Source organism: Eretmochelys imbricata, chromosome 2, assembly GCF_965152235.1.
Source record: "Eretmochelys imbricata isolate rEreImb1 chromosome 2, rEreImb1.hap1, whole genome shotgun sequence".
Lineage (NCBI taxonomy): Eukaryota > Metazoa > Chordata > Testudines > Cheloniidae > Eretmochelys > Eretmochelys imbricata.
Window position 1 is genome coordinate 10553638 of NC_135573.1, and position 24129 is coordinate 10577766.

Sequence of the window (24129 nt, forward strand, 5' to 3'; positions counted from 1 at the left end):
TCACAGACCCAAACCCTTGGATCTGAGAACAATGAAAAAGCATTCAGTTTTCTTACAAGAAGACTTTTAATAAAAATAGAAGTAAATAGAAATAAAGAAATCCCCCCTGTAAAATCAGGATGGTAGATATCTTACAGGGTAATTAGATTCAAAAACATAGAGAACCCCTCTAGGCAAAACCTTAAGTTACAAAAAAGATACACAGACAGAAATAGTTATTCTATTCAGCACAATTCTTTTCTCAGCCATTTAAAGAAATCATAATCTAACGCATACCTAGCTAGGTTACTTACTAAAAGTTCTAAGACTCCATTCCTGGTCTATCCCCAGCAGAAAACCAGCATATAGACAGACCCACAGACCCTTTGTTTCTCTCCCTCCTCCCAGCTTTTGAAAGTATCTTGTCTCCTCATTGGTCATTTTGGTCAGGTGCCAGCGAGGTTACCTTTAGCTTCTTAACCCTTTACAGGTGAGAGGAGCTTTCCCCTGGCCAGGAGGGATTTCAAAGGGGTTTACCCTTCCCTTTATATTTATGACACTCATAAAAAGCTGTTTTAAGACATGGCCCAGAAGAAGAAAGAAGGAAGCAAAAACCAAATATTGCAGTTTGTCTCTTTAATGTGTGCACACCTCTGTGCATAGTATTTCGACACTCCATTCTAATGTACAAGGTGTGAGAACTGGGACTTTCTATAGTGTTGTCCAGAAGGCCCAGTAAGCATCGCATTAGGTAAACTGTGCGTCAGCCATTTCTGTAATGAAGTGCTCTTTTAAGCAGTGTTTATAGTCCTTGTACCAGTTCTTTCTGATTCTGTGGTGCTGCTGGGCAGGGCTTGACAATAACTTTCTCTCCCCCACCCCAGTCCTTCCATCAGCAGGTATGTGGGTTATAAAACTGTTTTAATTAGACAGTTTAATCCCTTCTCTTTTATATTGTGGGGAGGCTGCATGGCTTCGTGAGTAGAGCACTGGACTGGGATTCAGGAACCCAGGGTTCTGTTCCTGGCTCCACCACTGGCCTGCTGGGTGATGACTCTGGGCAGGTAATTTCTCCTTCCGGTGTATCAATGTAACCATCTGTAAAACGAGGCTAATGTAGGTAAGTGTAGTGTGAAGCTCTTTGAGATCTACTGACGGAAGGCGCTATGTAAGAGCTTGGTAGTATTATTTATCATGTCAAATTTGATGGTTTCTATTACATGTTTTGTAACTTGCCACAGGACCTACCAGATAGTTGGCTATATCAACAGAGCACAAGGTCAAGCGGTTATGATTCTATTTTAACTTTAAAATTCCCCTCACTAACTTTAAAATTGCTTTTTTTTTTTTTTTACACAAAACTTCCCAGAAAAATCTATTGTGAGATGAGAATGCAGCATACAAAACTTTTGATATTGGCATCCAACAGAAACAGGGTAATGGATTTAGATGGACTATTGATTTGAACTATATGGCAATATTATACTTGCCTGTACAAGCAGCATTTTTACCTTGTTAATTTTGGTGAAACAGTAGTGCTTGTTAGGAGATTAGGATTAATTGAAGCCCTGGAGTAAGCATTCACAACTCCTTCTCTTCTGTAATGAGAGGGTGGAGATAGACTCAATGTTTCTATAGAACTTTGATATCTTTGGATGATAGGCACTGTATACATTCAGAACATTATTATTAGCTTAACTACTGGTTTAACATGAACTAGGTAGAGCTACACTTCCAGATGCTACTATAATTTTAGTGTAGCTTTTAAAACTAATAGTGACAAGTAGTTAACATTTTTAAAGAGTATGTGAGACACTGGAGTAGGAAAAGTAATGCATTATAGAGAGTTGGAAAAGTCATTTGGCTTTCATTGGTTCAGTAGCTACAATAAATGCATTTTTTCCTTCTAAGTTAATATTAATATTAATGATCCAAGGGTTTCTATCTTTTAAGCAAAGAAAAGTCAAGTCCTTAGCGGTGTCTTTGACTATTTTTTCATTTACTGCTGAAACTGCTTCTGTTTGCGTTGTTTGTAATAGGGAGAACACAATAAGGAGAGATTATAGATTGTTTATGTTGCAATAATCCATTAATAAGTGTAATTTATTACAAGATTTTTTTATTAAAACATCAGTCCAAATTGCTGTTGTAATTCCTTTTTTGTGTGTGTTGGTGATTAATCTCCTGCTAGAGAAGATCTTTATGTAATGCTGTTATGGATTGTATGATTTTTTCCGCAGAGGAAGACTGCAATGATTACTTGTTAGACAACTCAATATTTACTAAATATATACTGGAATTAATTTTTTGAAATAGTTTTTAACTGTACCTCCTAAAACTATTAAATTATTGCTCATTGTAGCTGCCATAGTACCTAAATCTCTCACCATGAGCTCCAGTGTGGACATGCACAGATCAGAGAATTCAGCTTCCATTTCCATGCGTGCAAAATAGATCTTTTCAAGAAATAAATCTGGTCAGACAAACCCGATTTCAATTTTTTTGATGGAATTACAATTTTGGTTGATAAAGGTACCTGAACAGATAATTAAAAAGTAGCATTACATAATATTATTAAAGTGTATGTTAAATGGTTTAAGAACTGGCTAGCTGACAGATCTCAACAATAATTGTCAATCGGGAGTCATCATTGAATAGAGGTGTTTTTAGTGGGGTTTTGTAGGGATCAATACTATGTCCACGGCTATTTGAATGTTTTCATGAGTGATCTGGAGATAAATATAAAATCACTGCTGATAACGTTCGTGGATGATACGATGGGCAAAGTGGTAAATAATCATGAGAACAGGGCAATCATACTTAATGATCTAGATCACTTGGTAAGCTGGGTCCAGTCAAATAAGATGTTTTAATACAGCCAAATGCATAGTTGTGCATCTAAAATCAAGGAATAGGTCATGCTTATAGAATGGAAGAATGTATTCTGGAAAGCAGTGACTCTCAAAAGGATTTAAGGGTCATAGTGGACAAGCAAAATAACATGAGCTTGCAGTGTGAAGCTGTCGCAAAAAAAAGCTAACACAATCCGTGACGGTATAAACAGGGGAGTAGTGAGTAGCAGTAATGAGGGATTTTTCCTCTGTGTATGGCATTGGCAAGACCAGCACTGGAATACTGTGTCCAGTTCTGGTGTCCTCATTTTAAAAAGGAAGTTGAAAAATTGGAGAGGGTGCCCGAATATGATTCACAGGTTGGAGAAAATGCCTTTATATTGAGAGACTTTAAGAACTCAGTGTATGTAGTTTGATAAAGAAAATTGAGAGGGGACTTGATTATGATGTGTAAGTAGTTCCACAGGGGAAAAATGGAGGGTGCTAAAGGGCTCTTTAATCTAGCAGAGAGTCATAAAAAGAACCAGTGGATGGAGCTTTGTACTTCCTTCTTTGTACAGGGCCTCAGAAAATAGGCCATATTTATTTATGTATAGCATTTTCATTTTCACTTTCACCTAGCTAACTTGAGGTTTAAATGGAGAAAGTGTGACAGTTACAAATAAGGTACATGAATTTATTAGTAGCAAAATTTCTGTTGACGTTTCTTTTGATTACTGTACATACATATACACTAGTATACACTGGCTACTAGTAAAATATAAAGTTGAGAATGTGATTGAAAATGTGTACTTCTCATTCAGTTTTGAGATGAGTACTACAATACACAACTTAAGTTTCCATTTTGCATTTGCATTACTTTATAAATGATCATATGTTGCAATTCCCATATTTTTCATGCATCCCATTGTCAGTAATCTGTAGAAAACATCAAGCCATTATTTCATGCTCCCTATTAAAATAGACATGAAAAGGGATTCCTCAGGCATAATATTAGAAGTTATGCTACAGGAGTTAACCAGTTGATTGCCTTTTTTCGTTATAATCGCAAGGGAAGAAATCCCATCTTTTGCATCTCTCATTTAATTTAATAAGCACTAGTGTAACCTTAAATTTGGGGGACACTTTTTATACCTTCTTTTGTGCCTTTTCATGTTATCCTCCTTTCTTGTGGATTTCATTAAATTCTAATGTAACAATTTAGCTAAATAGAGAATTTCATCCAAAGCCCACTGAAGTCAATGGCAGGTTTTCTGTCAGCATTGGATCAGGACCAAAATCATGACTGCATCTTTTCTTTAACTCTTTCTGCAATAGAGAGAGAGGTTATGTTTTGTTACCTGATTTTTTTTTTCCTTTTCATTTGATAATGTATTGGGAGTATTTTAGTTCAAGGCAGTCTGGAATATTACTTAAAACTTGAAAACAGAACAAAATAAGAAATTCTGATCCTTTTATTTTTCTAGATGGAATAAGTATTAGTGGACTTCCGCTTTCCAGTCCTTTTCGACAGATTGTCAAACCACGAGTAGAGAGCAAACCTATCAACCCGACTGAAAGCAGCAAAGTTGGTGACTTCAGTCATGTAAAGGTAAGGTAGTGGTATTGAAGTAGGTGAAGAGTTCAGCCTTCAGTTCACTGCATTCTACTGTGTTTTGTAGTAAAGATATGGAAGAGGAGTTTTTACAGGCAAATATTTTCTTTACATAGTTGTTAAGATGTATTATTTGAACGATAGTCTTAGACGGGGTGAAAGTAAGTCTAGGGACTTACCGGTACAGGGCTGGGCTGGGGCCGGCTCTGGCCCCCGGAAGGGGCGGGCCCTCGGGGAAAAAGGGGTGGGGCTGGGGGGGTCAGAGCCAGCCCCGGCCCGCCCTGTACTGGCAAGTGCCTCCTTCCCCCTCCCCAAGGTATCAGTGGCAGCCGGGGGCTGTGGCAGCGGTTTAAAGGGCCCTGGGCAGTAGCGGCGGCTGGAGCCCTGGGCCCTTCAAATCGTCCCCGGAGGTTGTTCATTTCCTCCCCTTATTAGCCTTTTTTAGTTGAGACCTGTGATGTGGAGAGGATGTAAAGAGCTTGTATTAATTGGTTCATTTTGATAAAATGTACTTGAGTCAGGAGAGTGCAATTGCTTCAGAAACAGGGTCTTGTTTTACAGACACCTATGAAGGTGTGAAGCCTGCTATTGGTGATATGTAAATAATAAGAAGATGGAATAAGATGGAATAATCAGGAGACAGCTTAGTGAATGTCAGTATTAAAATTAGGAAAACTTAGTGATATGAGTCAATGTTTAAGTGGGTAGAAACGACACTGTTTGTGCTTACTTTAAGGGGTTCTGCCCTGGAATAAGCAACTGTAATGGGTAGAGATAGTCTATACGCTTTGTCGAAGCCTTAAACTACTGGACTGATGCCTTCAGGCAGTGAAATAATAGTTGAACAGTATTCTTACTCATCAGGTTTTGCAGAAGATATTGCTTCCAATTTTAAAAAAATTGTCATTGAGACATCAAAAGTAGGACAATTTCTATATCCAATCCTTTATTCTTTATATTCGTTCTTCTGCATTTCAAAGTAAATTTAGGATGTCACTCTGGACAAGTGGTGGGCAGACTATGGCCTAGGGGTTGCGTCCAGCCCTTCAGACGTTTTAATCCGGCCCTTGAGCTCCTGCCAGAGAGTGGGGTCGGGGGCTTGCTCCACACGGGTCCCGGAAGCAGTGACATGTTCCCCCTCCGGCTCCAATGCATAGGGACAGCCAGGGGGCTCTGCACGCTGCCCCCGCCACACACACTGCCCCCCAACACCGCCCCCGCAGCTCCCATTGGCCAGAAAACAGGGCCAATGTGAGCTGCAGGGGCGGTGCCTGCAGATGGGGCAGTGCGCAGAACCACCTGGTCGTGCCTCCACATAGAAGCTGGAGTGGGGACATGCCTCTGCTTCCGGGAGCTGCTTGAGGTAAGTGCCGCCCAGAGCCTGCACTCTTGCCCCCCTCCCGCACCCCAACCCCCTGCCCTAGCCTGGAGTCCCCTCCTGTACCCTGAACTCCTAATTTCTGGCCCCACCCCAGAGCCTGTACCCCCAGCCGGAGCCCTCACTCCCTCCTGCACCCCAACCCGCAATTTTGTGAGCACTCATGGCCCACCATACAATTTCCATACCAAGATGTAGCCCTCGGACCAAAAAGTTTGCCCACCCCTGGTCTGGACCATCACTCTAAAGTTATTTTCCGTTTTTCTGGCTCAGTATGTGTCCTCCTATGTATTTTCCCTGTTGTAAAATTACACGGACAAAACTAAATTAAAATGTGAAACCTGATAGATTTCTTATCGTCATGATTCTCACTTAGGTATTGCTTTTAGCATTGTAGATTTACTCAGTTTGAATGAATTAGCATTATTTTTTAAGTTTAAATTTGCTTTTGAAACTCAGTCTTTTGGTGAAGATTGAATGTAATGTTAGTTCAGTATCTGATGCATCTTCTACCTGGGATACATCCTGCACTAGACCATAACATCAGAAATTAGCACAGTTAATTATTTTATATACTTGAAAATATTTTGCTCAGCATGCCTATAATTTTATAAACAAATCTCAGACTCTACAGTTCTCTCTCAAAACCTTACTTTGTATCTGAATTTACTCTCTTCGTATGGCAGAGCTATTTACAAGTCTGTTCAATCAATCAGATGAAGATGTTTGAAAAGATGATTCTTTTGGACCATTAATATCACTAATGTACTTTGATTTATTTCTGCATGTTAACAGAGAAATGGTAGTTAGTGTAGTTAAGTATTGTTAGTGACAATGTGGGGGATTATAAAATATTCCTGCCATCTTTCAATTTATTTTATGAGATTGCAAGTCTGATTTTGAGCAGTAAGTGATTTTCCAAATGCTCATCCCTGCAAATTACCAACATGATAGCGCAAACATTTGGGAGTTAAACCAGTCAGATGTTCTGCAATTGTGTAATTAACATAGAGCTGTATGGGAACCCAGAAAGTCCATCCCATGAGAAGCAAAATTTCCCACAGACAGGAAATGTTCGAAAAATTCCATTTTGGAAGTATTGAAATGGCAATTTCTTAACATTTCTGCTAGCTTCCCAGCTGCCTACTTTCCTTCAGAGCCAGGTAGCCCAGTGAATTGGCCAGTAGGGAAGTCCTGGCTCTGCAGAAGCCCATCAGGTAAGCAGCTGAGGATCTGAGTATTGCTGGAGGCTGTGGCATATTGGACTACAGGCTTCCTAGCAGCCTGGGAAGACTGGTATGTGGGCAGGCAACATGGCTGAAAACCAGACAGGCTTCCTTCAAAAGATTTGTTGAAAATGACATGTTCCCATGGACTATTTCAGTGGCAACAAATTGGCATCATATATTGAGATTTAGGACTTAACATGCATTTTTAGAGATTTTTGTAGGGTAGATTTAGTCCTCAACACACTCCAGTTTTTAGCATGTACAATTTGAGTAGTTATGTAAAAATCTACATTTGTAAGTTGCACTTTCACAATACAGATTACACTACAGAATTTGTATGAGGTAAACAAAAGAAACAGTATTTCTCGATTAATCTTTTTTACAGTGGAAATATTTGTAATAAAAATAATATAAAGTGATCACTGTATACTTTGTATTCTGTTTCAGAGTAACAGCCGTGTTAGTCTGTATTCGCAAAAAGAAAAGGAGTACTTGTGGCACCTTAGAGACTAACCAATTTATTTGAGCATGAGCTTTCGTGAGCTACAGCTCACTTCATCAGATGCATACCGTGGAAACTGCAGCAGACTTTATATATACACAGAGAATATGAAACAATACCTCCTCCCACCCCACTGTCCTGCTGGTAATAGCTTATCTAAAGTGATCATCAGGTTAGGCCATTTCCAGCACAAATCCAGGTTTTCTCACCCTCCACCCCCCCACACAAATTCACTCTCCTGCTGGTGATAGCCCATCCAAAGTGACAACTCTTTACACAATTGTTTCATATTCTCTGTGTATATATAAAGTCTGCTGCAGTTTCCACGGTATGCATCTGATGAAGTGAGCTGTAGTTCACGAAAGCTCATGCTCAAATAAATTGGTTAGTCTCTAAGGTGCCACAAGTACTCCTTTTCTTTTTGTATTCTGTGTTGTAATGGAAATCAATATATTTTAAAATGTACTAAAACATCCAAAATATTTATAATAAATTTAAATTGGTAGTCTGTTATTGTTTAACAGTGTGATTAAAACTGATTAATGGTGACTTTTAAAAATCTAGTTAATTTTTGTGTTAATCATTTGAGTTAAGTACAGTTAATTGACAGCCCTAATTAAAATGATTGTGCATACTTAGAGCCTTTGGCTGGTACAAGATAAAGCAATCCCCAAATGCTGACATACTTACTTACATACGGTCTTGTAGAAGCATATAACAGCAAAGATAGAAGAAAAAGTAAGTGGAGATTACCACAAAGCTTGATTGTACTCAGGCTTTCACCATTCCGTTATCCCTGGTGTCCTAACTAGACCTTGTTCTGACCATCTTTTATAACCTTTTTCCTTGCATCCAGGATCATATTTGATTTAGGTCTTAGTGCCCTGCCCATGTTTTCCACTGAATGCATCCAATGAAGTGAGCTGTAGCTCACGAAAGCCTATGCTCAAATAAATTTTGTGTGTGTGTCACAAGTACTGCTTTTCTTTCTGCCCATGTTTGTTATTCTGAGGGATGTAATTAAGGTTCCATTTGCTAGTATAAGCTATTTATATCCTATGTTTCCCAATCGTTTAGATACTTAAATGTGGTTACACAAACTCCCAGATCCACTATAAATCTTGTATTCGGGTTTGTGCGGTATACTCGTTTATCACAAGCTACATATTCCAAACTATTTCTAAATCTTATAGCCTTAGGTTATGTAGTTATGCTAACTCCATTGCTAATTAGACTATTAAAACTATTAACAGGCTCATTAGGCCTCAATTTACTGCAAAGCCTTCCTTAGTAGTTTTACATCTCTTGCATTACAGCTTTAATAGCTTCTATTTTAGATGATATTTTAATATGCCTTAGCACGTGCTATGTAATTTAGTTTTGCACCCTCAGATGAAGTCAGGGATTACAGTTAACAAGAACCGCTCCATAGCAAGATGATGAACAAGACACTCCACTCACTGAAAGATTCTCATACCATCCTCTGCCTGTTGGGTTTATATATATATCCCACCTTCCTGGAGAAAATTCTTGAGACTGCAGCTATGAGCTACCAAGACTGCAACAAGGCAGGCGCTTGGCTCTATTAGCATTTTACTTCCAGAGTAATTTGCCTTTTAAAAAGAAATTTTGATGAGTAGCTCAAGAACTGTCCATTAGTTGTTTTAGTACCCCAGTTTGGCAGTTGCCTAGCCTATTATTTTCCACAGTGGCAGACCTTAACCATAGCCAGATGGATTTTGGATGTTACTTCCACTAGATGTACCACTGAGTTCCAGTCCACCCCACCTTCCAAATCCCCTTTGCCATCCCTCTTCAGGGACCCCTTCACAGGAGGATTCTTCAACGGGAAGTGGATCCCTTGATCCAATTCGGAGTTACAGAGCCTGTACCTCTTGAATACAGAGGAAGGAGTTTTTACTCCAGGTACTTACTATTATGAAGAAGACAAGGCAGAATTCCCTGGCTGAGAGGCGCAGCAAACATTTCAGTGAGGACCCGGAGTGGGAGCTGCACTCTTCAGTATCCAACAAATCGTCCATCAGTAGGGCTACCTGCCCTGGGACCTCTGTGCTATCCAAGAAAGAAATGCTGAACTGATTGCTCTCACGATGGTCGTGTTCTGGACTCTGGAGTGGAGTAGCCGCCTTACTCTCAGGGTCAGAACTGTTAATGTTTGTCTTCCCTCCTATTCCCCTCATATCTTAAGTTTTCTGGAAAATGCAGGGCAACAGACCATCATTTTGGGTTCACCATGACCCTGTAAATGACCCCTTGCAGGTACATTTATAATTTTTCCCCACACTGTTCTCTCAGAATTGGGGCAAAACCTGCCATCCCAACGCAACTCCCCTCTGGCTCACAGCCTGGGTTTTAGTTGGGCAACATACTTAGAGCGAACGTGCTTACAAGAAGTGCAGTCCATCGTGATTAATAGTTGAAACCTTCTACATGCAAGTATTAAACTGCTCAGACTTGCTCACAAGAAGTGAAATCCATCTTGATTAATAGTGGAAACCTTCTACATGTAAGTATTACGCTATTGTGTGGAAAAGTTTTGCCAGAAAGATCACCTTTTTCTGGAAGAGCCAGAACTTCGCTGTATCTGTAACTACATCCTGTCCCTAAAGACACTCAAACTTTCAGTCTTTCTCCTATAGAAAGCTACTCAGTTTTCACTCACCTCATGAGAGTCCAACTCTTTAAAGCCATTATTAAAACTGTCCCTCTGGTATCTTGACCTCTATGCCTCCCTGGGTTCTGAATTTAGTACTAGCAGCACTTTGGTAGCTGCCCTTTGAGCCCTTGGCTTCATGTGCCTTCCAGTACTAGATACCATTAACTTGGGTTTGAATAGAGACTGGGAGTGGCTGGGTCATTACACACATTGAATCTATTTCCCCATGTTAAGTATCCTCACTTTCTAAATGGGCCATTTTGATTATCACTACAAAAGTTTTTTTTTCTCCTGCTGATAATAGCTCATCTTAATTAATTAGTCTTACAGTTGGTATGGCTACTTCTACCTTTTCATGTTCTCTGTGTGTGTGTGTGTATATATATAATCTTCTTATTATATGTTCCATTCTATGCATCTGATGAAGTGGGCTGTAGCCCATGAAAGCTTATGCTCAAATAAATTCGTTAGTCTCTAAAGTGCCACAAGTACTCCTGGTGTTTTTATCAATGAAGGTGGCTCTTTTTTATAGAGATTACGTCAACTAGGAGGGCAAGTGAGGTTGGTGCCATTGTGGGAGATACACTGTATACCATCTTTCACTGAGATAAGGTGTCCCTCCGAGTACATCCTCTTTGTTTCTAAGATGCAATCAGACTTCCCTCTGAATCAAACGATTCATCTGCCCTTGTTTTATCTGAAGCCCCACAATGCTAGGGATGACAAGAGATTATATTATCTAGATGTTCAAAGGGTCCTAACTTTTTACTTTGATTGGACCAAAGCTATTAAGTAAATCTCCTAAACTCTTTAATTTGCCAGAAGAATGACAGGTGAAACCATCTCAGAGATTCTCAAGATGGATCTTTGGCTGCATCCTCTTCTGCTACTAGCTCTCAAACTCCTCCTCTATATGATATTAAAGCTTACTCAACTAGGGCCCAGGCTGCCTCATTTGCATCACTGTCAAACATCCTTTGGTTCAGCAGTACAGCAGATTGTTGTCCGAGTTACTTCCTCGGACCATCCTCCGAAATAAGGGTTGCTTGGAAATTACCAATGGTTAGTACGCATGGGGACCCGCGCTCAGAGAAGAAAGGAAGATTACTTACCTTTATAGTAAATGGAGTTCTTCATTTTATGTGAGGTCCCTATGGGTATTCACTACCAACATTCCTTCTCCTCCTCTTTGGATCCTTCTGATTCGTGATAATTTAGGAACTGAAGGGATGGGTGGTCTTTGTTGCTACTTTATGCCCTGGGTTTTCAGTATGAGGAGGCATAGACCAAAGGACTCTCCTACTGAAGAATTTCTCATCGTGGGCACCCGGAGTTTGTGCACATCCACAGTTAACACCCAAAGGGACCACATGTCTAAGAGTTTGTTTCTATGAGGTAAGTAACCTACCTTCCTTAGACATCTAACAAAAAGGAATGCAGGCTGTTCTTACAAAATGGGAGACAGTATCGTAGAAAGCAGTGGATCTGAAAAGGATTTAAGGATTATAGTGGACGAGTATCTGAAAATGAGCTTCCTGTGTAAAGCTGTGGCAAAAAGGGCCAATGTGATCCTTGGATATACAAATAGTAAAGTAGTGAGAAAGAGTGTGTAGATTTTTACCTCTGTGTACGGCATTGGTGAGACCAATACTGGACTACGATGTCCAGTTCTGTAGTCCTCATTTTAAAAAGAAGTTAAAAATTGGAGAGTGGCTCTAAAATGATTGACAGGTTAGAGAAAATGCCTGATATTGAGAGACATAAAGAGCTCAGTCAGTTTAGTTTATTAAAAAAAAAAAAAGACTAATAGGGGACTTGATTACAATGTATGAGTATTTCCATGCAGAACAAATACAGGGTGCTAAAGGGTTCTTTAATCTATTGGAGAAAGACATAACAAGAACCAATATGTGGAAACTGAAGTCAGAGAAAATCTGATTAGAAATTATGCACACATTTTTAATAGTGAGGGCAATGAATCCTTGAACAAACTACCAAGGGAAGTGGTAAATTTTCCATCTCTCATTGTCTTCAGATCAAGACTTGATGTCTTTAATATGCTTTATTTAAACACAAATCACACTTTAGTCAAATGCAAGTTATTGATGTACAGGAAGTCAGATTAGGTAATCTAATGGTCCCTTCTGGCCTTAAACTGTATGAATCTATTAAATCTAAGAGCCTATTGTAGGGACTGAATCTACCCAAGGAGAAATCTTCCTATTAGAGGATCTGCCCTACTGGCTTACTTGTTGCTTCAGGACAACCAAGGAGGAGTGAACTGCCCTCCAGGTATTGTCCCATAGCTCACACTATGTGGGAAGGCCAGAGTGCTATTTAGACCAATTTGATGTATATATTAGGGTTAACCATGCAGTATTCATGCTAATAATAATGGTTTGATAATCGCTAATACAAGAAAGAAGTGGGACTTTCTAAGTTTGCAAACAATTAGGAACAACCTGTCAAAATAATAAATATCTTTTGAGTACTCCATGAAAATGTAGTATGCAACTCTAATTATGGTTTGGAAATATTTATGCTTGTCAGAAATGATAATTCATAGAAATGTAGTTATTTGTTAGCCCTGTATAACGTAGATAAATGAGTCTTCAAAATAAGTTGAGTTTCTGCAAATGAAAATTAATCTACAGCAGTATTTCAAAAACTGCGTACTTCCATTACCACCTTTGAAATGTACTAATTTGGACATTTCTGAATATGGGTGCTTAAAAACACAAACTGCTTCAATCCTAAAAATTATAAATGAAAGAGAAAGTACTGGAACAGTAAATATTACCAATATTTTACATGCAGTTCCCTGCAGTCTACAATAATGTTTCTCTTCAAATTTCAATGTTCTAATAAACCAGTCACTGACTTCTTGAAGTGACTGGGTTTTTAATAATATCATAAATTTAGTATTCTACAAAAATGCTTAATGACATCATTATAAAATTTGAAGCTGAAAAGAAAAGAAAAGAAAATGACATCATTATAAAATTTGAAGCTGAAAAGAAAATTACTATTTCTGTTACTTGCTATTCAGTAATTGTAACAACTCAAGTTTTAGTCATCATAAACTATTGAAAATCTCTACCTGGGGTATAATGCAATATCCACAGAGGGAAGCTGGAACAAGACATGGCAGTGTGCCTCAAAAGGCCAGTTTGTGTGTTGAAACCTATTCTGTTTTAACTGGGGGAGGTGTGTATTGAATTTCCTATTCCATGGTCCAGAGTATCTAGTGTAGTCTAGTTTGTTACATGGGTGTAGTACTCATTGTAATATATAGAAATTTATTAGTATCCCTTTAAATAGGTTGTGAGCTCTCTAGTTCAGTGGCTTTCAACTTTTCCAGACTACTGTACCCCTTTCAGGAATCTTATTTGTCTTGTGTACCCCCAAGTTTCATGTAACTTAAAAACTATTTACTTACAAAATCAGCTATAAATAAAAAAAGGGTCACAGCACACTATAACTGAAAAAATGCTTATTTTCTCATTTTTTACTATATAATTATAAAAATCAACTGGAATATATCGTTCTTACATTTCAGTGTATAGTATATAGGGCAGTATAGACAAGTCACTGTGGAAATGTTTGTATTGACTTTGCTAGTGCTTTTTATGTAGCCTGTTATAAAACTACATGAATAACTACATGAGTTGATGTATCCTTTGGAAGACCTTTGTGTACCCTGAGGATACACATACCCCTGGTTGAGAACCACTGCTCTAGTGGCCCTCACTGTCTTCTGTTTTAGAACCCACAAAAATCCTGTCAGAGTTGCAGGGTATAAATGGGCCTTGCATATATGTAGCTGGCTCTTGCAATGTTATATTGATTTAGTAAACACAATTACTTGGGCCCCAGTGTGAATGTGGTTCTCTCATGTATATTGTGTAAAGAGCAAAAGACATAACACACGGGATTTGTAAGAGAATCCTTGTGTGATGCATGACCAGAAAGCGTTAAGCGTCCTGCAGGCTGAATGACCCGAAGCCAACCTTTAAAGTCATGTTAGAAAGGTATGTGAATGGTAATTAGGGCCATTCAAGGTAGATAGGTTAGAACTTCGCAGTGCAAACCTATATTGTTAGAAGTGATACTAATTGTGTGTATCTTAGATGCTAGCAATGTAAATAGACTGTTCCAGTCTGTCACTATAACTTCTAATTCAGAGATCAAAAGGGAATATTAACATTTAGATGAATCTTGGGTGAAATAAAGTCATTGTCTATATGTCTCCTTAAAGTTTGTGATAGACTGCTTAATGGATAAATTGCCATATGTTAATTTGTGTAACTAATTACTGGTGGTGCTTAGAAAACAGAAGGTTACATCAAAAGCCTATTGTTTACCCAGGACTGTATAGTCATGTGGATGCTAGAAAATTGGGTAAAAGACCCTTGGGTTCCAATCCTTTTTATTTCAGGTCTGCTTGAGGTTTCATGCAGGGGAAGCCTAAGCCACAAGGACTGAGATCCCAGTTTTGACTGGACCGCCCTGAAATATAAACATTGGACTATAACCTTTGGACTATTTCTAATTAGTTCCATAATTCCTTGGAACTACAAAGATCACCATCTCTGCTATGAATCTGAATCTCAAGATTGACTCATGTCTTTATGTATATTGGTCTTTTAACCATACTTTTACTTTTTTAATAAATTTTAATTCAGTTGTTAAGAACTGGCTGTAAGCGTGTATTTGGGTAAAATCTGGAATAATCATTAACCTGGGAGGTAATGTATCCGATCGTTTGGGATTGGTAGAACTTTTTTATATGATGAAATAAGGTTTTCAGTAATCTTCATCATTCTTGACTTGGGTATCTGGGTGGAGGTCTGAGGCTGGGTTACTTTAAGGGAACTGTGTTGGCTTCTGGGCAACCAACGAGGTAAAAAAGAAGCTGTTTTGTGCTGGCTTGGTAAATCTAAGTATTGGAATATCCACCAGCTTTGGGGATTGTCTGCTCCATTCTTTGCAGTTCACCTTAACTGAGTGAGCTTGGCTGGCTCCCCTGGGTCCCCGGTCACACCTTGGCTTTTAGAATGTTAGGAAAGTGTCATTGTTATCTCTCCATAAATGTTTCTATATCTGATTAATTCTCAGTTTCTTTTAATAATCCATTTTGTAAAACACCTTTTCCCTTCCTTTGGTAGGGCTCATGTGTTAAGGTACTACAGTAGTTGATATTTTTCTTGAGTCCTTGATATTGACTGTTTATGCCAGACATAAGTGAGAAAGTTGACTCTCTATGTAGCAATAATTGAAGGTTAGTGTGATGTATTGTCCCTTTAAATGGTTAGACATTCTGTGCTCACTCTGGCATAGCCTCATTTTTGTGTTAGTTTCAGTTTTGCTGCCAGAACAATAAAGCTACCACTACAGCAGACAGCTGTGTTTCTATCCGCTCCCTCAGTCTCTATCCTCTCCTCTGCTGGGTCCAAATATAACATACTGGTGATGCAAATCTTCTGTCCCACCAATGTCTAGTGCTCCCATTTCGTCAACAGGAAGAAAAATTAAGCAAATAATAAAAGGAGGGGAAAAGTTCACCTATTGGCACAAGGTGAAAGACTGCTGTTTTTGCTTGCATGAGTCAGCTAGCAAGAGAGGGAAGGTAGGCAAATAAAGATAGAACAAAGAAGAAGGGTTCTGTTGTTACTGCCAGAGGTATTCAAACAGAGCAGTGAGGGGAAAGCAAGCAACCATCTTGACTGACCGCATGCAAGCGGGTAGAGAGAGAAACAGTTTTAGCTAGCACTGAGCGTTCCCAGATAAAGCCAAAGGAGTGAGTCTGCAGCATAAGCATACAGTCACCAGAGGGAGATTAAGCACAGATAGTGCACAGTAAGTATAAATAAATACATTGCAGACACAAGCTGCAAGACAGGGAAATAAAAATTTCTTGTGGCAGAGAAGAGATGTCTGTGAGGGTTTGACGTTCAATAGGAGAGAAGTGAAATTGCCCCAAAAGTTGCCATGTTGGTGAGTTGGACAAAAATCATGAATCGTGTGGTGTACCGTGAATGTTTTGAGCAATTTGTAGCTTGCAACAATATTCCAGGCGGATGGAGAGTTTCAACCTTACTGACAGTGATGTGTCAAAAGGCACATGGACTGCTATTGTCTCCACCTGTGCCTGAAACTGCCACGTATGCTGCAGTTACTGCAGCAACACAGGGATATTCTTCTCTTACCCCATCAATGATAGCAGAACAATATTGGTTCCATCGGGGAAGTGGAGAGTTGGTAGAAGAGTTCATTCTTGCTCTGAGGAGATTGTCAGATTATTGCCAGTTTGGACAAATATTAAGTGACGCCCTGTGCGACCAGTGTGTCTCTGGATTGTGCAATGACCAGATCCAGAAGACATTACTTACTGTATCAGCATTTACATTCGAGAAGGCTGTTGAAGTAGCTATTGCCATGGAAACTGCAGTGAAAGATTTTCTGGAATTTAGTGTGAGCTGAGAAATGCACCTCCTGAATCAGTGAGACAGAGGGCTATGGGAATGTAAGAAATTTCTGTGAGGCCATTTTGCACAAACTACACTTGCAGAGACAGGGTACTGGGAATGCCAAGTCATTTGCAAAATGTGCCAGAAAAAAGGACACATTACTGTGACCTATCAAACAGTTCAGCAATCAGCAACACAGAATAGCTATTGATCAAAGAAGACACCTATGAAGACTGAAACTAAGACAGGATGGAAGTTGGGAATTTATAATGAAGACAAGATCTCTAGTGATACTGACCAAGATCTAACACTGTATATGTTGTTGGAGGCTAGAGTTTGCATCTGGGTTACACCCTTGATTGAAGGAGTTGCTACAAGAATGGAGCTTGTTACTGGAGCTGCCATTTCATTGATTTCTGCATCTACCTGTCACCAGACTTTGTCAAAGTTCTTCAAAAGCATGGAAGTTTCTTCGAGATGATGTATACGGCAGAAAAGTTAGTTCCAAAAGGTATACTCCAGGTAAAAGTAGATGGACGATCAGTTGTTTTACCCTTGTATATGATTGAAGGAATGTATCCACAATTATTTTGCAGAACTGGGCTTGAGAAACTCTGAATTGGACTGATATGAAGGAGATCATGGAAACAGCTCGAAATCTTTAAGAAATGCTGGACAGACACCACAAAGTTTTTGAAAAAGAACTTGGACAGATGAGCAATGTGTCAGTTTAAGATCACTTTTGAGTCTGATAGCCAATGAAAATATTGGAAGCACAAAATTGTGCCTTATATTCTGAAGCTTCTGATGGTGGCTGATTTGGACTATATATTGTGAATATTGGAATCTTATCCACGGTTTTACACGGTGAATGGGGTACACCCATTGTACCAATGATCTAGAATGGTGGCTGTCTGAATTTGTAGACCCTTTATTCAGTTTTATATGCAGATGAGTATCCACTACCTCATATTGAAGATTTGTTTGCTATATTTAATGGAGGACAGTTTTTCAGTACATTGGATTTGGTCAATGCATACCTAGAAATGGAGATTCATCGGGCATCTTACAAGTGTGTCTCAATCAACACACACGTTTATTTTATTATAAAAGATTGCCTTTTGGTATCACATTGGCACTTGCCCTGTTCCAGAAAGCCATGGGTGAGCTCCTGAAGGGACTGAACAGAGTTCATTGCTATTTGGAGAACATCCTTGTCACAAGAAAGGATTAAGAGGATCATCTTTGGAATACGGATGCTGTCTTGCAACGTTAGGAAGACCATTGATTTGAGGATACATCAAGATAGATGAATTTTTCAAAACTTCAGTTGAATACCTTGGATGTGTAATTCATGCCTGGGGCATATGGAAATCACCAGAGAAAGAGAAGGCAGTTTTTGAAGCACCAGCACCAGAGAACTTGTCACATTCTTAGGACTGCTTGACTACTAAGGTTATTGTCAGCTTTACATGAACTCTTACAAGCAAAGAAAAATAGAACTGGACTAAAGAAAGTGAGTGTGCATTTAAGGAATGGTGGCCAGGGATTGACAGACATAGAGAGGATGGTGGAGTGCTGTACTACGCGTCAGCAAATTCAGCGAGAATCTGCCCAGTTCATCTATACTGTTGGTCATGGCCTCAGACTTCTTGGACACACATTCACGTGGACTTTACCAGATCTTGAGAAGATTATATGATTACTGAACAACTTCCTACAACTGTCTAATATGAGATACACATTAAGGGCCCAATTATTTCTTTCCCAACCTCCCAGCACTCACTGGTGGCAGAAGTGGAGAGGTGTATTAGCAAAGTTTTGACCACTACTTTAGCCCAGGCCTCAGGCCCCATACCAGACCTCTGATACAAGGGCTTAGGTTTCAGGACCTCTTCCTACTACAGCTACTTACTGTAAGAATGAAATAATTGGGCCCTTAATGCGTATCTCATATCAGATAGTTGTAGAAAAGCTGGAAATGTAAAGAAAAATAATTTAAAAAATGTGGCATTTTACAGCACTAATCTGTTCATCTCAGCAACCTGAAAAGTAAAATTCTGAAGCAGGACTGAGATGAAATTTCAGTAATTTAATTTTTTTTTCTAATGCTACAGGTTTTTTCTCTTCAGTTTCAAGATCCTTTTGGTGCCTAATATGATACAAAGATGATCTTACATTTTAAGCCAGCCTATGCCAGTTATTAAATTAATAGTCTGCAGTTGCTCCATTTAAGCCCTCGAGGTTCATAACTGCATCTTCAGTATTGATCAATTTCAGGCTTTCAATTTTTAATCCTATTGAATCTGTTGTAGCACAGCTCTATACTGAAGTAGTTCTTTAGACATTTTTGATGTTTTGCTGTGTTTGAATTTCTCTCCTCCGTTCCTTTCTTGCGCCTCATTCTCTTCTCAAACAACAGTTCCTATGTTACAATTCGAGACAGCTGCTAACTGACAATTTTGGGAAAAGCTTTTTTTGCTAAGAATGCCTTAGCAAAGCTTCTCCTTGTACTAGTGGCACATTTGGTAAACAAGATATTGAAGCAAAGCAGATCCTCCGTAAAAGCAGTAAAGACGGGCTGAATTAAAAAATGATTCACATTGTGTAGAAATAAGCAAATTAACAAAGGATTGCTTAGGGCAATATGAGCCCTCCTAGGAAAAAGTGGTCTGTTAGGGAGGTGGTCGGGGTGTGATCCCTGAATGACCACGCCTGGAAGCATTACCTCTTTGAAAGAGGTAATGCTTCCACTGGTACTTCAGCAGAAAAAAAACCTGGGAAGTAGCTCTTGCGATACCTTTTAAAATGTATAGCTAAGCTTCCCTTGCAGTGTTTTTAGCTGGGCTGGAGGTGAGATCTCCTCACCTACTCAGGCATACTACTTCTGGCATACCAGCTAGTTACCCATCTTCTTGGCTAGTGTCTGCAACCAAATGATGGTTTCCACCTGCTTGAATGTATGAGCTGGTAGGAGTGCATCTTTTGTAGTGCATCCTGGCACGGTCAGCTGTAATTTGGCCCTTGCTAGTCAAAACACATAGCTGTCCAAAACAAAAAATAGTTATTTAGAAAGTGCTTTTGAAATATATTTCAATCTGTGTTAATTTTGCTGCTGAGACACTGAGAACAGAAAATAATGTATAGTCTCACAAAAAGAGTTCATTTGGTCACTGTCTTAGGATTCCATAGATTCTCTCAGTGTAATCAGTTGATAAGACTTAATATATGCAAATAGACAAGCAAGCATATTTTCAGATTTAGCCTCCAGAAAAGCCATATATAAGATGCAGCGCTTTCTCAGGATGACAGCTTTGAGTTATGTGAACTTGCTCATTCTTTATCTTTTTTCTTTACTATGCATATCCCTTATTATGTAGTTCTATATTTATGAATAAACAGTTAACCAAGAGCTTGTATCATTACTTTTCCAATCGTTTTCTTGGCAGAATATTCTTAATTTCTCAGTTACAGAGACAGGTCACAGTTATGCATAAAGGTGAGCTGTGCCTGCTGGGCAGTTTGTCAGAGTAGTTAAAGTGCATCTTAAAAGATAAGTAGGATCTTCAGATCTCCTGTCTTCTGTTTATTTAGCTGAAAGTGGCATTCTGACTTCCTTACCCAAGAGTATGAAAGACAAATGAAGTTTAGTAATTTATCACTGTGGGGACTTCAGAAGAGTAGGTCAAGTGCTGTGGTTCTCAGCTGAAGAAATCTGAAACATAGAATGTGACATCTGTAATGGATGCTAAACAGTTTCTGAAAGGTCACACTGGAATCTCATTTTACCTAGTTTATTTCATCTAGGAACATCATTGGGTAATCACCACAGCAGGCTCCACATTTGCTGTTTATGAGACAAAACAGGTTTTAAATGTCATACTTTCCTTTGCCATTTTTAGTAAAACAAGATGAATTAAAATTCTGATTTGATATATTGATGGGATAACTTTGGTTTTCTTTAAGATTTTTCCCCACTGCTGTTGATGTAAGGTTGTAAAAATAGTCTCTCTTTGTTAGACATTTGAGATGTGCTGTAACTTGGCCATCAACATAAACTGAATCTTTAAGTCAAGTATCTGTAATTGTGAATAGTGAAAGTTGAATCTCCAACAGGAGACTGAATTTGGCTAAACAGCTCAAATTTCCAAGAAATACAAAACTAGGTCTTCTGCTTTCAGGCGTCTGAAAGGACATACAGAAAGAGAGACAAAATACATATGATGTAAAAATAGTTAACTTTTACTAACCTCAAAATGATTTGTTTCCCCTTTAAAACAGCTATTCATGTCAGTTTTTTATGTCTGAAATGTCTTTCTAGATTGCATAGACAGCATTAGTACCCTGGATAGAATCCTATAACCATAATAATTCCCAGCAAAGATGTTCACAACAGAAAAATGTTTACCAGAAAGGAGACTTAAGTATTATAATAATTTTGCACTGTATGTAGTAGTTTCCAGCTGATGAGCTCAAGCACTTTTGAAAAGAAAATAAGAATTTTTCAGATGGAGAGACTGAGGCACAAAGGTTTTCACTTGTCTGAGATCACATTAGGAGACTAGGATTGCCAGGTGTCCGGTTTATGACCAGAATGCCTGGTCAAAAAGAGACCCTGGTGGCATTGGTCATCCCTGCTGACTGGACCATTAAAAGTCTGGTTGGTGTGGGGCTGAAAGGCTCCTACCTCGATCCATGTGCCTCCTCAGAAGCGGTGACAAGTCCCTCAGCTCCTAGGTGGAGGGACGGCCTTGAGGGTCCGTCTACTGCCCCCGCCCTGAACGCCAGCTCCACATCTTCCATTGGCTGGGAATTGCGGCCAATGGGAGCTGCAGGGGTGGTGCCTGTGGGCAGAGGCAGTGCGCAGAGCCACCAGGGTGCGCCTCTGCCTGTGAGAAGAGGGACATGTCGCCACTTATGGGGAGCTCCCTGAGGTGAGTGTTGCCCGGAGCCTGTACTCCAAAGCCCCTCCTGCAAGCTAATCCCTGCCCCAGCCCTGAGCCCCCTCCTACACCCAAACTCCCTCTTGGACCGTGCACCCCGAAAACCCTCCTGCGCTCCAACCCCCTGCCCCAGCTTGGAACTCTTTCCCACACTCCAAATCCCTCGGCTCCTGCCTGGAGCCCCCTCCTGCACCCCAGAACCCTCACTCCTGTACCCCAACCTCCTGCCCCAGCCTGGATCTCCCTCCCGTACCCTGAAGCCCCTAATTTCTGACTTCACACTGGAGTCTGCACCCCCAGCCTAGAGCCCATACCCTCTCCTACACCCCACCCTTCTGCCTCAGCCTGAAGCCCCTTCCCACATGCTGAACCCGTCGGCCCCAGCCCGGAGCCCCCTCCTGGACCCCCTAGCCCAGAGACTGTATCCCTAGCTGATGCCCAAGCCCCAACCCCCTGCCTGAGCCTGGTGAAAATGAGCGAGTGAGAGAGAGTGGAGGAGCGCGAGCGACAGAGGGAGGGGGGATGGAGTGAGTGTGGGTGGAGCCTTGGAGAAGGGGTGAGGCAGGGGGTGGGGCCTCTGGGTAGGAGATGGGACAAGGGTGTTTGGTTTTGTGCAATTAGAATGTTGGCAACCCTAAATGAGACCAATGGTAGTGATAAGAGTGGAAAACAAATGAGGGACTGAAAAACTCTAACCGTTTTTCAGTAAGCATCTCCCAGGGGAAGGTGAAGCTTTGGGTTAACAACCATAGTTGTTTGTTTCATTTTAAATAGGCATAAACATTTTTACGAAGAGAACAATCCATCTGGTTGAATATATCTACCCTTTAGGGTTTATCTTAATTCACCTTCCCATTTTAAGTCAGATTTACTATCCCTCCCCTCTCTGGGCGGGTGAGGGGGCAGAGCGGGGTTTGCATATGTGGTGTGATGCCAGCAGAGTAGTTTTTTTTTTTTTTTTGCCCAAGTTTGATATAGTTGGGACAAACTGTTTTTGAGAGATGGGACTATAAGTGTGTGACAGGATGAAACTTCCAGGGAAGGGTTAAGGGCTGCCTACCTGCCTGTCACAGGACTCGGCAAGGGATTGAAGGAAGTAAGGAACTCACTTGATGAGTTTTTGTGCTTGAGCAATTGTGCTCTGAGGCAAGGGCCTGAAGTAGGCAAAAAAAAGGCCCCGCAAAACATTCCACCCCCCCAAATAAAAAGGCCCTACAAAAAGAAGACACTCCAACTGAACACACTTTTGCCCCTGAGGAGAGGATGAGAGAACACACAAATGACATATGTGTTGTCACATTTCTTAATGTACCACTGAAAGGCTGTTAGATAGTCCAGTGATGTGTGCGCTATAAAAACCTATATAGAATAGAGTAGGTGTGGCACTTGTTCTTTCCTGGGCTGATGAACTAGCCCATCAGTTTGTAGATGGTGGAGAACATGGGCAGGTGCTACAGCTTGAAAATAAAAATGGATCCAAATGTTGTACTGCAATAGCTGGGGTAGCAGTAGCATTTTCTACTGCAAGTACTAGCTTTAATGGATGAGACTCCCAGGTTTGTGCAACACCCTGGTTATCCCTGTAGGATTTTTTTTCTAAGATACGGCTGGAGGCTTTCTGGAGACATTTGAATGGGTGGCAGCTGTTCCCCAATGTCCCTGAGAGGTGTGGGCCATTAAGGTCTACTGTATACGGGAGGCCCAGCTGTATATTGTGCTATGAATGGGACCTTGACAAAGGACTGTGCAGTTCAGAAAGTAGCCATCTTGGACTGGTTCGGTAAGGAAGGATATTACTACTGATTTAGATGGCAACAATTTGCTGTAGACTCTTGTCCTTGAGCGATGGTTTAGTAGCTACAGGATTTCTGCTTTCCCTGGTTAAAGCTGGAGGTGGTGGGATTGGACCCATTTTGTGATATCCTACCAGCCCAGGCCAAGGGGTTAGTCTGCCCACCACTAGGTAAACCAGTCAGAGAACTTCCTGGAGGCAGAAGTGGACTTTTGAGAGACCTTTGAAACAGACCCGCTGTGTCTGGGACTATGAGAGGGTAGCCCAGGGAAGGGTTCTACTGGGCTGCAAGGCCTGCTTATGGTCCCCAGGGAGGCTGAGGTCAGAGATGGACCTCAATATCATGTGTGGGGCTATAGTCAAGGGACATGCAGTGAGGGGTTCCTAGCTATGGAAATGCGGCTCCATGCTACTGTAGGGAAGTCCCCTAATTTATTTATTCTGTGGGCAGGAAGGCCTTGGTGGTAATCCTGATTTTAGTCAAAGCCCACAGGGATGATGCAATGTTCAGTCAGCTGTACAGACAATTGGCTAGGGTGAATGGGATTCTGGTTGACCTACACAGGAGTCTCAGTACCCTCCCTTTGAACTTGAGGAGGGACATCCTGGTAAGAGTTGTCCAGTTTACTCAGGATCATGCTAAATCTTTCTACTTGTTCACAAACCGTGTAGGAGAAAGGTATTGAAATCTAGTCCATTATGTGCCATGGTCA

At 40.4% G+C, this 24129-nt stretch overlaps 1 protein-coding gene across 3 annotated transcripts in view; it reads left to right on the top strand.

The window, feature by feature from the left end:
* The window catches only part of TRAPPC9 (trafficking protein particle complex subunit 9), an 816338-nt gene that overhangs the window by 179115 nt on the left and 613094 nt on the right, over positions 1 to 24129 (top strand). For all 3 annotated transcript variants that reach the window (XM_077809757.1, XM_077809756.1, XM_077809758.1), the window contains exon 17: positions 4298 to 4422. In XM_077809757.1, the coding sequence (XP_077665883.1) occupies positions 4298 to 4422 (125 nt within the window). The remainder of the gene's footprint in view (positions 1 to 4297; positions 4423 to 24129) is intronic.